The sequence below is a fragment of the Panthera uncia genome, chromosome C2 (genome assembly GCF_023721935.1).
Source record: "Panthera uncia isolate 11264 chromosome C2, Puncia_PCG_1.0, whole genome shotgun sequence".
NCBI lineage: Eukaryota > Metazoa > Chordata > Mammalia > Carnivora > Felidae > Panthera > Panthera uncia.
Window position 1 is genome coordinate 133,934,795 of NC_064810.1, and position 12,862 is coordinate 133,947,656.

The 12,862-nt window shown below is 41.0% G+C and overlaps 1 protein-coding gene and 1 non-coding gene across 2 annotated transcripts in view; both read left to right on the forward strand.

Annotated features, from left to right (window-relative positions):
- KAT2B (lysine acetyltransferase 2B) overlaps positions 1-12,862 on the forward strand; it is a 127,061-nt gene that overhangs the window by 88,666 nt on the left and 25,533 nt on the right. The window contains exons 11-14 of the mRNA XM_049629219.1: positions 3,010-3,135; positions 5,663-5,799; positions 8,306-8,514; positions 9,677-9,803. Of these exons, the coding sequence (XP_049485176.1) occupies positions 3,010-3,135; positions 5,663-5,799; positions 8,306-8,514; positions 9,677-9,803 (599 nt within the window). The remainder of the gene's footprint in view (positions 1-3,009; positions 3,136-5,662; positions 5,800-8,305; positions 8,515-9,676; positions 9,804-12,862) is intronic.
- Positions 9,389-9,495, forward strand: LOC125922166 (U6 spliceosomal RNA). Its single transcript, XR_007457603.1, has one exon. It is a non-coding gene; the product is annotated as a U6 spliceosomal RNA (small nuclear RNA).

The following is a 12,862-nucleotide window of genomic DNA, read 5'->3' on the forward strand; positions in this document are numbered from 1 at the left end:
TTCATTGCCCCACCACCAGCCTTGGCAACCACTGATTTGTTTTTTGTTCCTGGAGTTTGCTTTTTCTAGAATGTCATATGAATGGAATCATATGGTACACCATTTTTTGAGTCTGACTTCTTTCACTCAGCATAATACATTTGAGAAGATGATTAATAATGTTTTTCTTATCTAGCGCCCAAGTTTGGATGTAAATATAATTAAATCCCTACAAAGCAGAGTACTTAGGGAATAAGGTATTTTGGTTTGGATCAAATCCTTTTTGTTTGAATTCTTGTTTTTAGAGACCCCAGTTTCTAGCATTTACGGACATATCCTCTGTAGTGACTGGGCATGTCCTCTGTATTACTCTCTCTGTCCCTGTGCTGTTCACTTTGTCTTTATCTCATCTGGTTTTCAAATAACATCTCTCCCACAAACTCTTTCCTTGCTCCTCCCATGCTTTCCAGCAAGGACTGCATCTCTTCCAAACTTTCATAGAACCTTGAATATATCTTATCTTTGGTTCTCTAGCTTGGCTGTGCGGTGGCCTCACTTGTGATTGAAAATAATATTGATTTCTGAGGCTTCTCCCGAGAGAGTGATGTAATTGGTCTAGCCTGGACATTGAGAATTTTAAAAGCTCCCCAGGTGATTCTGATGTGCAGCCGTATTTGAGAACCGCTGTGTCATGCAGCACTTACCTCGTGCTGTCCTAAGCCCACTTTTTTTCTGTAAGTCTTCTGTCTCCAGTGAGTGTGGTGGTCAGAGGCTGTTTGCCACAATAATAATAACAGACTTCCATTAAGTCCTTGCCTGTGAAGTCTGCTTCATAGTGAATTAGCTCAAGCCCAGAGAAGTTGGTATTATTATCCCCTTTATATAGATGAGAAATAGAAGCTCAGAGAGGAGCACCAAGTTGCCCACAACCAGAGCTCCTAAGTGATGGAATTGGGTTTCATGCCCAGTCTGTGAAATTCCTCAACTACTACACCCCATGAGGAGCCAGCCAGACCTCGAGCCAGGCTTTCTAGCATGTGCCGTGAATGTGCCATGAATGTGCCAGCAGATAGACGCTTGTGGGAGGAGTGAGTGAAGAGCAGTTTCCTCCTTCAGGCAGGAGGACACCAAAGCAATTCAGCAGGATCAGCTGAGTTCTTTGCTGGAGGGTCTTCCAGGAGGATTCCTCTTTGTGAAAACTCCCCTTAATCCTTGCCCTCCCGGAATGCCTCCCTGGTGTGTTCAGCTTCTAGCGCATTTTATGTCTTAGCACAGGATGGAGAAGGCAGAGGTTGTGTCTGACTCTCGGGGAGTTCCACATTTATTTGTGTGGCTGAGGTTGTAACCCGGTTGAACTGCATTGTCCTCTTTAGTGTTACCCAAAGCTGTCAGAAGCAGGCTGCCTTCTCCTTTTTTTTTTTTTTTTTTTACTGTAATTGCAGTGTGTTCTCTGGGGGGAAAGAAGAGTGTAATCATCTACTTAATTGGCATGTCTGCACATCTATGCAGCTGTGATAAATGACATTCGTAATGATGGCTCTGAAGTTTTGCAAGATACTCAAATGTCTTCAGAATAACCAGAGCTTCCCCTTTGTGTGCAATCACTCCAGTGCACTTTGAGATTCAGAAGGCCTGTTTCCTGGAAGGAAAGCCATATGTATGTGTGTATATATATATATATATACACACACATATATATATGGCCGGGCACTTTGGTATATTCTCAGTGCTGTGGAATGGTGTCTCTCTGTAAACTTACTCCATCACTTTCCTGGCTGTTCAGAACGTCCTCTGGGGACTGAACTGTGGCTGCATTGAAACTTAGTTGAACGTTCTCTCTGGGCATCTGGCTTTACTGCTATACTCTGTCCTGTACGTGACCAGTGCCACTGAAAATGTCTGTATTCTTCATCTGCTCTCACCACACTAGCTACCAATCAGCAGCACACTGGCAAAGCAATATCCTATTTCTGACAATGGCTTTTAGAAAAGAAAAGAAAAGAAAAGAAAAGATGTTTTTTTAATTTGTAAATATTCTCAAACTTACAGAAAAGTTATAACAATAGGACAAAGAAATCTGGTATATTCTATATCCTTCGCCCAGATTCACCACTTGTTAACATTTTGCCATACTTGGTTTATCATCCTCCCTTCTTTTTTTTTTTTCTAAACTATTTGAAAGTTGCAAACCTCATACCCCTTTACAGAGCGCAGTGAATATCTCCCAAGAACAAGGACATTCTCTTACTTAACAGCAGTACAGTTATCAAAGTAAGGAATTTAAGCTTGATGCAATATTATTACCTAACCTATAGGCTATTTTCCATTTTTGCCTCTAATCACAATCCTGTGGTTTATAGCAATTTTTGTCTGACCTCAGGAGGCACATGATGTTGGCCTCCCTCGTTGTTGGTATAAGCTTGATCACTTGGTTATGATAGTGTTTACATGGTTTCTCCACTGCAGTGTTAACCATCTTTCCTTCTGCAATAAAGAAGTATTTTTGTAGAGAGATACTTTGAAACTAGCCTGTCTTCACCGAAATTATACTCCCAAGGTTTAGCCTGCACAGATGATTCTTCCTTGAATCAATTATTACATGCTGGCTGTCAAGTGTTTTTTTTACCCCCTAACGTCCATGATTCCTTCCTTTTTATTTATTGGTATTCTCCTATAAGGAAGGCCTTTACCTTCTCCCCACTTATTTATTTATTTAATGATCCATTTATTATTATCATGTTCATTTTGGCCCCATGGCTGTTATTTTATCTTAATTAATTAATTCATTCATTTTTAAAAGATTTTATTTTGAAGTAATCTCTACACCCAACGTGGGGCTCGAACTTATGACCCCAAGATCAAGAGTCACATGCTCCATCGACCAAGCCAGCCAGGTGTCCCTCCATGGCTTTTATTTTAAAGATGATTTTGTGGTGGTGTTGGGCAGGAATGGGATGGTTGCATGTGCACGTGGTTCCTTATTGCTTAAGAAAGGAGTCACCTAATTCCTGTTTTTCTTTTTGGGGCTAGTTATCAGTCCACCTCCTGTAGCTGGGACCATTTCATATAATTCAAACTCATCTTCCCTTGAGCAACCTAATGGAGGGAGCACCAGTCCTTCCTGCAAAGGCTCTTCTGGGCTTGAGGCAAACCCAGGTAAGCTTGTAAGGGGGCATAAGAGAGGGCAATGATTGCCATAGAAGTCCTGTTATCTCAGGAGTGCAAAAGGTAGATTTAGACCAGCTACAGATTGTGTATGTCCAGGATTTTTATGGCTGGAAATCACTTTGAGCTGAATTGGTTAGTTACAAAATGCAACCCAAATGCAGAGTCTTAAACAACAAAGCAACCCAAAATGCAGAGTCTTAAAGCCATAATCATTTATTATCGTAGCTCACTCATTCTGTGTTTCCTGGTAGGTTGTTGATCTCAGCCAACCTCATTCAGTCAGTCTTTGCTAGGCTTGCTCATGAGCCTACCTATTGACTGGGGGCTCTGTTCTGGGCTAGAGCACTTAAACTGGAGCATCTCTGTTCCAAATATTTCTCATCTTCCTCCTGGGATCACTGGGCTGCTTTTCTTGGAGCAGAATATGTCCTTCTGACAATGGCAGAAGCACCAGAGAACAAGTAGAAATACAGTTTCTAGAAGCCTGGACTCAGAACTGGTATACCATCACCCCTGCCTTATTTTGTCAACTAAAGCCAATTACATGGTCGAACTCAGATTCAAGGGGTGGAGAAATGTACTCTTACTTCTTTTGTAGGAAGAACCGAAAAGTCACATGGCAAGAGTGTGGATACCAGGAGGGTAAAGAATTTGGCTGCTAATGTAATCTGCCATGTGGGCAAAACCATCTCTTGACCCTAAAGGCATTTCCTAGTTACAGAATGTTTTGAAGGTTGTCCTTCTGTCCATGGGCTTAACATCACACACATTTTGGATATGACCAAATCTTGACATTAAAGAAGTGTCAGACCAGAGGAAAGAAGAGAATTTTAAATGCAGTACCACATATTTAACATGTGTGCCACCATTTACTTTCTCACTTCCAAGGGAGATGCCACTCATCAATGCAGAAACTCTTTGCCAGTGAGCTTGGATGTAGCCTCAGATACTTTCTTACAATGACACTAACAGCAATTTATCAAGTTTGGGACATGTTATTATAAACCTTGGCTACAAAATAAATAGTTCAAAGCATTACTTTTTGGGGAATCATAGAATTTGGAGGCATGTTGGTCAAATGACTGAAAATATTCTCATTTACAACTAAAAAAGAGTTATAATAACAAGAACTCAACAAAAGCCATTTAATAAGTGGTATAATGTTTATGGAAGCATCTCATATAGACAAGATACGTTACATTGTTCTGCTCCTTTAACTAAAGATGTGTGGAAATGTGCCTAGTGGGATTCACAAGTGAGGAATAATTAGATTTGAACATCTAAACAAATTTTAAACTTATTGTAAAAATAAATTTATGACATTTTATGACAGGGGGAAAAAAAGAGGAAAAACCAACCATGATAGTAGAAAGGACAAACAAGCCACCATGTAATCTAAGGAAGAAAGTGGGAAAAAGTTCTCTTTGCCTTTGCCTGGCTTTTCCCAGCATGTGACATGTCGAGAATGGCCCTACTCACTTTGTGGGGTATCATTTTATGGCAAAAAAGTATTGTGAGAGATAAAGAGGGATTCATTTATTTATTTAAAGTTTATTTATTTTGAGAGAGACAGAGACAGCACAAGTGGGGGAGGGGCAGAAAGAGAGAGAGGGAGAGAGAGAATCCCCAGCAGGCTCCACCCTGTCAGCACGGAGCCTGATGTGGGGATTGAACTCATGAAACCATGAGATCATGACCTCAGCCCAAACCAAGAGTCGGAACCTTAACTGATTGAGCCACCTGGGTGCCCCAAGAGGGTTATTTTATAATGAAAAAATTAAATTCACTAGCAAAATAAACATTTCATTAGTATAGGTCAAATATATATAGTCATACATAATATACACGTACCTATACATATACACGCATGCATACATCATAAAAGAAATTTCCAGAACTGGAAAGAGAAACAACCCAATCAACCAATAGTTGAAGGCTTGAAGCAACATCTCTGAGTAATTCATAGTTCAAACGGACAAAGCTATCAAAAAAGATACAGAAACTCTGAAAACATAATCAGTAAGCTTACTCTAATGGATATACAGAGATCATTACTCCTAAAAATCATACAATACACTTTACTTTCAAGAAGACAATACACATTTACAATTAATTGGTCATATTTTAGGTTCTAAAGTAAGTTTCAGAAATTTTTGATGTTTTGTTATCATATGAACCATGTTCTTTGGCCACAAAGGGACTAAATTTAGAGATTAATAACCAGTGATAACTGAAATCACCCCTTGCATTTGCAAATGAACACATAACTCATATAGCAAGTTAAAAAATTATCATAGAAAGTAGAAAATATTCTGAATGTATCTGTGGTTGGTGATTATTGGGACCTCCTCCCTTCTCTTTCCCATCTTCCACAGCCACCCCTTCCTGGGTAAATGGAGAGTTGACTTCCATGCCCATCAATGTTAATAGAAAATTAGTTGGATTAGTTGTCACATATTATCTGCTTTGTATTTACGATCACCCATTGTTTGCCCTTTTGTTTTGATCATCACAGGAGAAAAGAGGAAAATGAATGACTCTCATGCCTTGGAGGAGGCCAAGAAACCCCGGGTTATGGGGGATATTCCAATGGAATTAATTGACGAGGTTATGTCTACCATCACGGACCCTGCAGCAATGCTTGGACCAGAGGTCAGCAGGGTAAACCAGAGCAGCCAGCTGGTAGCCCTTTTCTGTCTCCAACTGTTGCAGGTGGGGGTGGTATCACTGAGAGATAGCATGTTATGCTACCCTGGTTTACATTCAACCAGGTGGTCAAGGTGTGGAGGGCAAGAAAAGCTGCTGGAGAGGTGGTGCCCCTGGGTGGATATCACACCACAGAGAAATATGCTAATAATCTCACACAGCTGAAGGTGTTCCCACCTCCCTCAGCTCTTTAACTTGAAAAACTTAAATCCTGACAAATGTTATAAAAATTTCGTGATGGAGATTCATAGTTTTTTCCAATTGAATTTTTTTTAATTAAGTTTATTTATTTGAGAGACAGAGAAAGAGAACACGAGAGGGGAGAGGCAGAGCGAGAATCCCAAGCAGGCTCCGTGCTGTCAGAGCAGAGTCCGATGCAGGGCTCAAACTCACGAACTGTGAGACCATGACTTGAGCCAAAATCAAGAGTTAACCAAGTGAGCCACTCAGGTGCCCCCCCCCCCACCCCCCCTAGTTTCTTTATTTAGATTCACCAATTGTTGACATGCCACATTTGCATTTCCTCTGTCTCTCTCTCCTGTGAACCATTTGGAACCATTTCAGAATTAAATATAGGTGTCACAACATTTCACCCCTATTTTTACCTGTATTTCTTAAGATAAAGACTATTCCTTTACATTACCACAGTGTAGCTACCACTCAGAAAATTTAGCCAGGTCAAAACATTTTTTAATATATGGATTGGCAAACTACAGCCTACAGGCCAAATCTAGCCCACTGGCTGTTTTTGTAAATAAAGTATAATTTAAACATGTTGTCTATGTCTGCCTTGCACTACAAGAGCAGATTTGAATAATTAAGACAGCTGGTGTAGGACCTACAAAGCCTAAGCTACTTGTTACCTGGCCCCTTTATAAGACAGTCTGACCCTTGGCCTAATGTATAGAGAGCCCATATCTGAATTCCCCATATAACCATATTATGTCCTTTATAACATTTGTTGCTGTTGTTCAAGGATCAGCCAGGGATCATGAATGGCATTTAGTTCTTTCTCTTCATCTCTTTAGTCTCTTTTAATCTAGAACAGTTCCCCAGTCCATTTTTTGTTTTTTTTAAATGGCAGTTCCATTTTGAAGAATCCTGCTCCCTAGTTTTCCATAATGACCCCTTTTGGATTTGTCTATTTATTCATGATTCGATTCAAGTAAAGCATTTTTGGTAAAAATTTTGCTGTTATCCCATTACATTGCATCCACGGGCAGGGCAGTTTAAGACATTTGTGACAGCTTCCAGGAAATGAAGAGATGTCTTGGAGATTATCTTATACAATATCTTGTAAAATTTTTTTAACGTGGCTCTGCTCCATCCATTTTTAATTTGTCATGTGTCCTTAGATATTTGTTTGATAGTATTGAGGATAATTCAGAGAACAGGAATGTTTTAAGAGAAAGATCTCATTGTAAGATTATTCTTCTCATTTCTTGTTAGATATATCCAGTCCTGGGAATCTAAGACTGTAGTACCTTTTCTGTACTTGTCTTTCAAGGAGTTAGTACCTTCGCAGATTAGTTCAGCTCGGTTTTTCAGCTGTGACGTGTGGATGTGGTCACACATTAACAGATTTGTTGGGTGGATTTGATAGTGAACTGGAGTTGGCTGGTATAGGCGTGCACAAGGCAGTTGTTAAATTTTCAGGAATTTTGTGAGCTGGTTGTTAAACGCAGTGTTAGCTTGAAGTTGACCACAGTGGAACCTGGTCACCTGGGCAGCCAGCTGTAGACCAATGGGATGAGCAAGTGCTACCATTTGGGGCTGTTCTTCCCCGGGAGCTATTTGTTGAACATTTACCTGCACATCCCTGGGTGGATTAAATAGAATGGGGAGCATGAAGTGCCAGCACAGGATTGTGCCACCAGCTGTGGTGGAGTGGGTCAACAGATGACCCTCTGGAAAGAAAACTATCTTCCAAAAAGAGGTGCTGACACTGTAAACGTGACTGCCGCTGTCGGGACTGCAGTGAGAATTTGGGGGGGGTCTGTCATCCTGAGGGTCCTACAAAGTTCAGCCAGATGGGATTCCTCTAGACCAAAGAGTAGCACACAGGCCAAATCTGGTCTGCTCTCCCTCTGCTTTTAATTACTGTTTTATTGGAACACTACTACGCCCATTCATGTGTGTGTATGTCTGTGTGGCAACAGTGTTGACTAGTTGCCACCGAGACCTTCTATTTTTCGATCTGGCCCTTTGCAGGAAGGTTTGATGACTCCTAATCTACAATAAATGTGCATGTACACATATAATACTGTAATCTCTCAAAATGTTTTGTCTCCCTTTTCTGTTTTGTTTTCGTAACTTGTATATGTTGTTTGGGTCCCTGAAAATCCACAAATGAGCATCTTATTAGAACAAGTAAGAGAAACATTGAGAGATCCCATCTCCATTGTCTTAAGAGAAGAGCTCTGCCTGATTTCTCTTGTCTCCCACATTGCAGACCAATTTACTGTCAGCACATTCAGCCAGGGATGAGGCAGCGAGGCTGGAGGAGCGCAGGGGTGTGATTGAATTTCACGTGGTCGGCAATTCCCTGAACCAGAAACCCAACAAGAAGATTCTGATGTGGCTAGTCGGTCTCCAGAATGTGTTCTCCCACCAGCTGCCCCGGATGCCCAAAGAGTATATCACACGGCTTGTCTTTGACCCGTAAGTGGTGCTCGACTGCCTGGCTCTTCTTTCTTTCTTATTTCCTTTTTAAATGAAGGAGGAACCACTCAGATACTAGAAGTCAGCCAGGGTCACTGAATCCAGCTGCCTCTTGTCGTGCCAGGGAATACAGAGCTCCATCAGGCTAAGTGCCATGCTTAAAAGCAGTAAGATTAATTGTTCAACAATTCATACATTTTTTTGTTAATAATAACGAAGGTTTCTACTTTGAGTGGCTGGTGACTATCCTGTGCTTCATTCATTACAGTAGTGAAGTATTAACACCAAGAAGGGTCCCACTTTTTTCATAGCCAAAAACATGCTTGATTTTGGTATCTTAACAGGTACCACTGTTGCTGGGTCTTAACTATGGGAAGATTCCTGAGGTATCAGACAGGTACATTTGAAAATCTGTTGCTTTAAGTAAAACCCCAACAACAGAAAACCTAAAGGTCTCTAATTGAATGTATTTTAACGCATATAGCCCCACAGCCTATGTGGACTGTGATCCCTGCATGTGACCATTCAGTGTGACATTTTGGAAGTTCTGAAGAGATGCTACAGTGCAGGTTTTGATGAACCGTGCATGTGGATTTGTATTCTCTTCCATCATGTTTCTGTAATATTTTTGAGTAAGAGTAAACTCTTCAGAAACATGTGCCACATTTGTCCACGACTGTGCCTTCCCTCTGAACCCTCAATTTGGGACCCTTGGCATTGAGTGTAGCACCATTCCAGTCCCGGTGAGCACCTCCACACATACTTTGTCCTTTATTTGTAAACCTCAGGCCCTTCGTAGGTGGCTGACATTTTTTTGGATGAATGAAGTCTTGTGCAGGCAAGCTTACTCTAGAGTCCACATTGAGAATGTTCTGTGCTGGCTTCAGCAGCTCATACACTAAAATTGGAACGATACAGAGAAGATTAGCATGGCCCCTGAGCTAGGATGACATGCAGATTCTTGAAACATTCTGTATTAAATAAAAATGAAAATAAAAATAAAAGAATGTTCTGCCAAGATAGTGGTTAGATAAAGGAAGCAGCCATAGAAACTCCAGAAAACCACTCCCCTCCTATCCTGGTTGGTTCATAAGGCACACCCCAAAAAGTATTTTTATATAACCAAAATAGGTAAAACTTTGCCATAATCTTATTCTTTCAGGAAACACAAAACCCTTGCCCTAATTAAAGATGGCCGTGTCATCGGTGGTATCTGTTTCCGTATGTTCCCATCCCAAGGATTCACAGAGATTGTTTTCTGTGCTGTAACCTCAAATGAGCAAGTCAAGGTAAGGGTAACCCAAGGTGTTAGAAGAAAAACCGAATGCAGTGCTTCTCCCTAAAGTTGTGGAGCTTGGCAAGGTCTGTCTCTGTATCATGTCTGCAGAATGTCTAAAATGGAGTTCAGGACTTTCCGAGAAGAGTTTTCTGGCTGCAGGTGTCTGTGTATGTGTGTGACAAGAGTAGATGGTTCCATATCCCAATAGGTCTTCTCCCAATGGTTTGGACCTGGGGCAAGGAACAAGGACCCCACACAGCCCCAAATGCAACTGAAGTACAGTCTATGGCAACTGAAGGGAGGTTTGAAAAGAAATCTCACTGTTCATTGTTAATTTCCACACGCACAGGCACACACACACACAGTTGGTAATGCTGAACCACCAGAAAGGATGTGGCGTGGGCTACATGATTTAGGTGGCTTACGCTTAAGGAAGATGTCTTATGGCTTTGTCTCTAAAACCAGTCAAGGGCTAAAGAAATTCTAGAAGGGAAGTCATGAAAAATTTGAAGAAATTTAGGTCTGTGTTTTAGAAGTATTCATGCTGGGTTTGGAATGCGGGGTGTGTGCACGCATGTGCGTGTGCATGCCTACCTGTGTGTGTCTGTCTGTGTGTGTGGCTCATTTACCTTCCCACTTGGCCTTGGCATTGGTTCTTTCCTCCCCAGGAGCGAGGCTGTTACCTTGAAACTGCATTTGGTGTTGCAGTCTGACTGGAATAAACTGTAGACTCTGTTGTCAGAAAGACCTCAGATCTAGTGTATGTCTTGTTCTATTCTGCTGCTGCTTTTAGGAATATGGAACCAGGAAATGTGTTTTTATTATTCATTTGGTATTTTGGGAACCCTAAAAACTATCATGCAAAACTAGGGCAAATAGTGGGAAGACAATTAACTCAGGATTAGATATCTGCTAAAAAAAATGACTGGAATGTCTGAGGCAACGTTGTCCAGTGAAATATGATGCAGTGTGCAAATGTGAGCCATGCATGTAATTTTAAGTTTTCGAGTAGCTACATTGAAAGAAAAGGAAACGGGCAAAATTAATTTTCTTTTCTTAATTAAATTTTCGTTTTTTTAAGTTTTTATTTAGAGAGAGAGAGCGCAAGTGCCCGTGGGAGAGGAACAGAGAGAGAGGGAGAGAGAATCCCAAGCAAGCTCCCCGCTGTCAGCAGAGAGCCCAACACAGGACTCCCTCTCACAAACCGTGAGATCATGACCTGAGCCGAAATCAAGACATGGATGTTCGGGCGCCTGGGTGGCTCAGTTGGTTAAGCATCCGACTTCGGCTCAGGCCATGATCTCACAGTCTGGGGTTCGAGCCCCGCGTTGGGCTCTGTGCTGCCAGCTCAGAACCTGGAGCCTGTTTCGGATTCTGTGTCTCCCTCTCTCTCTGACCCTCCCCTGTTCATGCTCTGTCTCTCTCTGTCTCAAAAATAAACGTTAAAAAAAAAATTAAAAAAAAAAAAAGAGGTGGATGTTCAACGGACAGAGTCATCCAGGCACCCTGGCAAAATTTCTTTTCTTTTTTTTTCTTTTCTTTTTTTTTCTTTTCTTTTTTTTTCTTTTCTTTTCTTTTCTTTTCTCTTTCCTTTTCTCTTTTCTTTTCTTTTCTCTTTTCTTTTCTATTTCATTATTTTTAAATGTTTATTTATTCTGAGAGAGATAGAGATAGAGATCACACAAGCATGGGAGGAGCAGAGAGAGAGGGGAGAGAGAGAATTCCAAGCTCACAGAGCAGAGCCTGAACGGCAAATTTAATTTTAACAACGTATTTTATTTTACCCACTACCCAAAGAGGTGTCACTGTACTCGATGTCACAGAGAATCACTAATGAGACATTTTATATTCTTTGTTTTGTACTAACTCTCTGGAACCTAGGATGTGTTTTACACTTAGAACACGTCCCCATTTGGACTAGCTACATTTCAGGTGCTCCCTGGGCACATGTGGCCAGTGCTCCCATATCGGGCAGTGCAGGTCTAGGGACACTGTTGCTTGCTCTAGCTGCAAAGAAGCAATGCCGTTTACAAAAACCAGCAGTAAGTCACTGGTAGGAATCATTCTCTGATTGAGGGCTACAGCCAGTGCTGTGGGTACTTTGGTTTTCATCAATGGCTTTACTCTGGTCACAGAGCCCATGATAGCTGCTGATTTCTTCTCACGAAGCACAAGTGGGGCTTTTTGTCTTTGACTCATAGTACTGAGCAGCAAAGGATAAACAAAATTCATCAGTCATACATCTGTCATTCTGACTGGGGAAGGTGAGAGCCCAAACTGGCTCAAAACTGACGTCTCGCACTTTTTCCAAGGAATTCTGACAGCGTGTCTTTAGATGGTGCTGTTGCTGTGCGTATCATTTTTTAGTTTCTGCTCGCCAAAGTGGGAAACAATTTCAAGTATGCAGAGTTTAGAGACGTACTTAAAAGCAAAATTTGTTTGGCTTTTCATAGGGAGAGGGAACTGGAAACATGTCCTTAGTTTATGATTTCAGAAAAAGATTGCAAAGTTTTTGTTTGCAGAGAAAACTTACACCAAGCACCTTGTTTGGAGAGGTTGATTGAGGGTGACGTGGACGCTTTTAGGGCCACCAGAGGAAAACTAAAGGTATTTAATATGAATTGGATACTCTGTGTTATTACTTCCCAGAAGGGCAGTTTATTTTTTTCCCAAACCATGTAATTTTCTAAAGACTTGCAGGCAGGTGGCCAAATATTACAAACCCAGTAGGAGGAACTAGAAAAAGCCACTTTTTGTAAATGACTTGAAACTGTAGTTCTAGAAAATGAAGATTAGTCTTGATAAATGGGGAAGTTTGATAAAAGCAAGTGTTGGTGGCACCTATGTGGAAAAAACCTCAAGTTCATAAGTGGAGGTTTTAGATTTCTATTTAATATGTTAAAAATCTTGGCTAAATGATACTGTCAAATTTGCCTCCTCTCGTTTTAGAGAATCCAGCTTGCATATAAATTCCTGAGAATGAGGAAATAAGATTTGTATGTGGCTTTATCTCACTCAGAGCACACGCAAGATAACATTTGAGATTTTACTTGAAGCTCGTCACCTGGT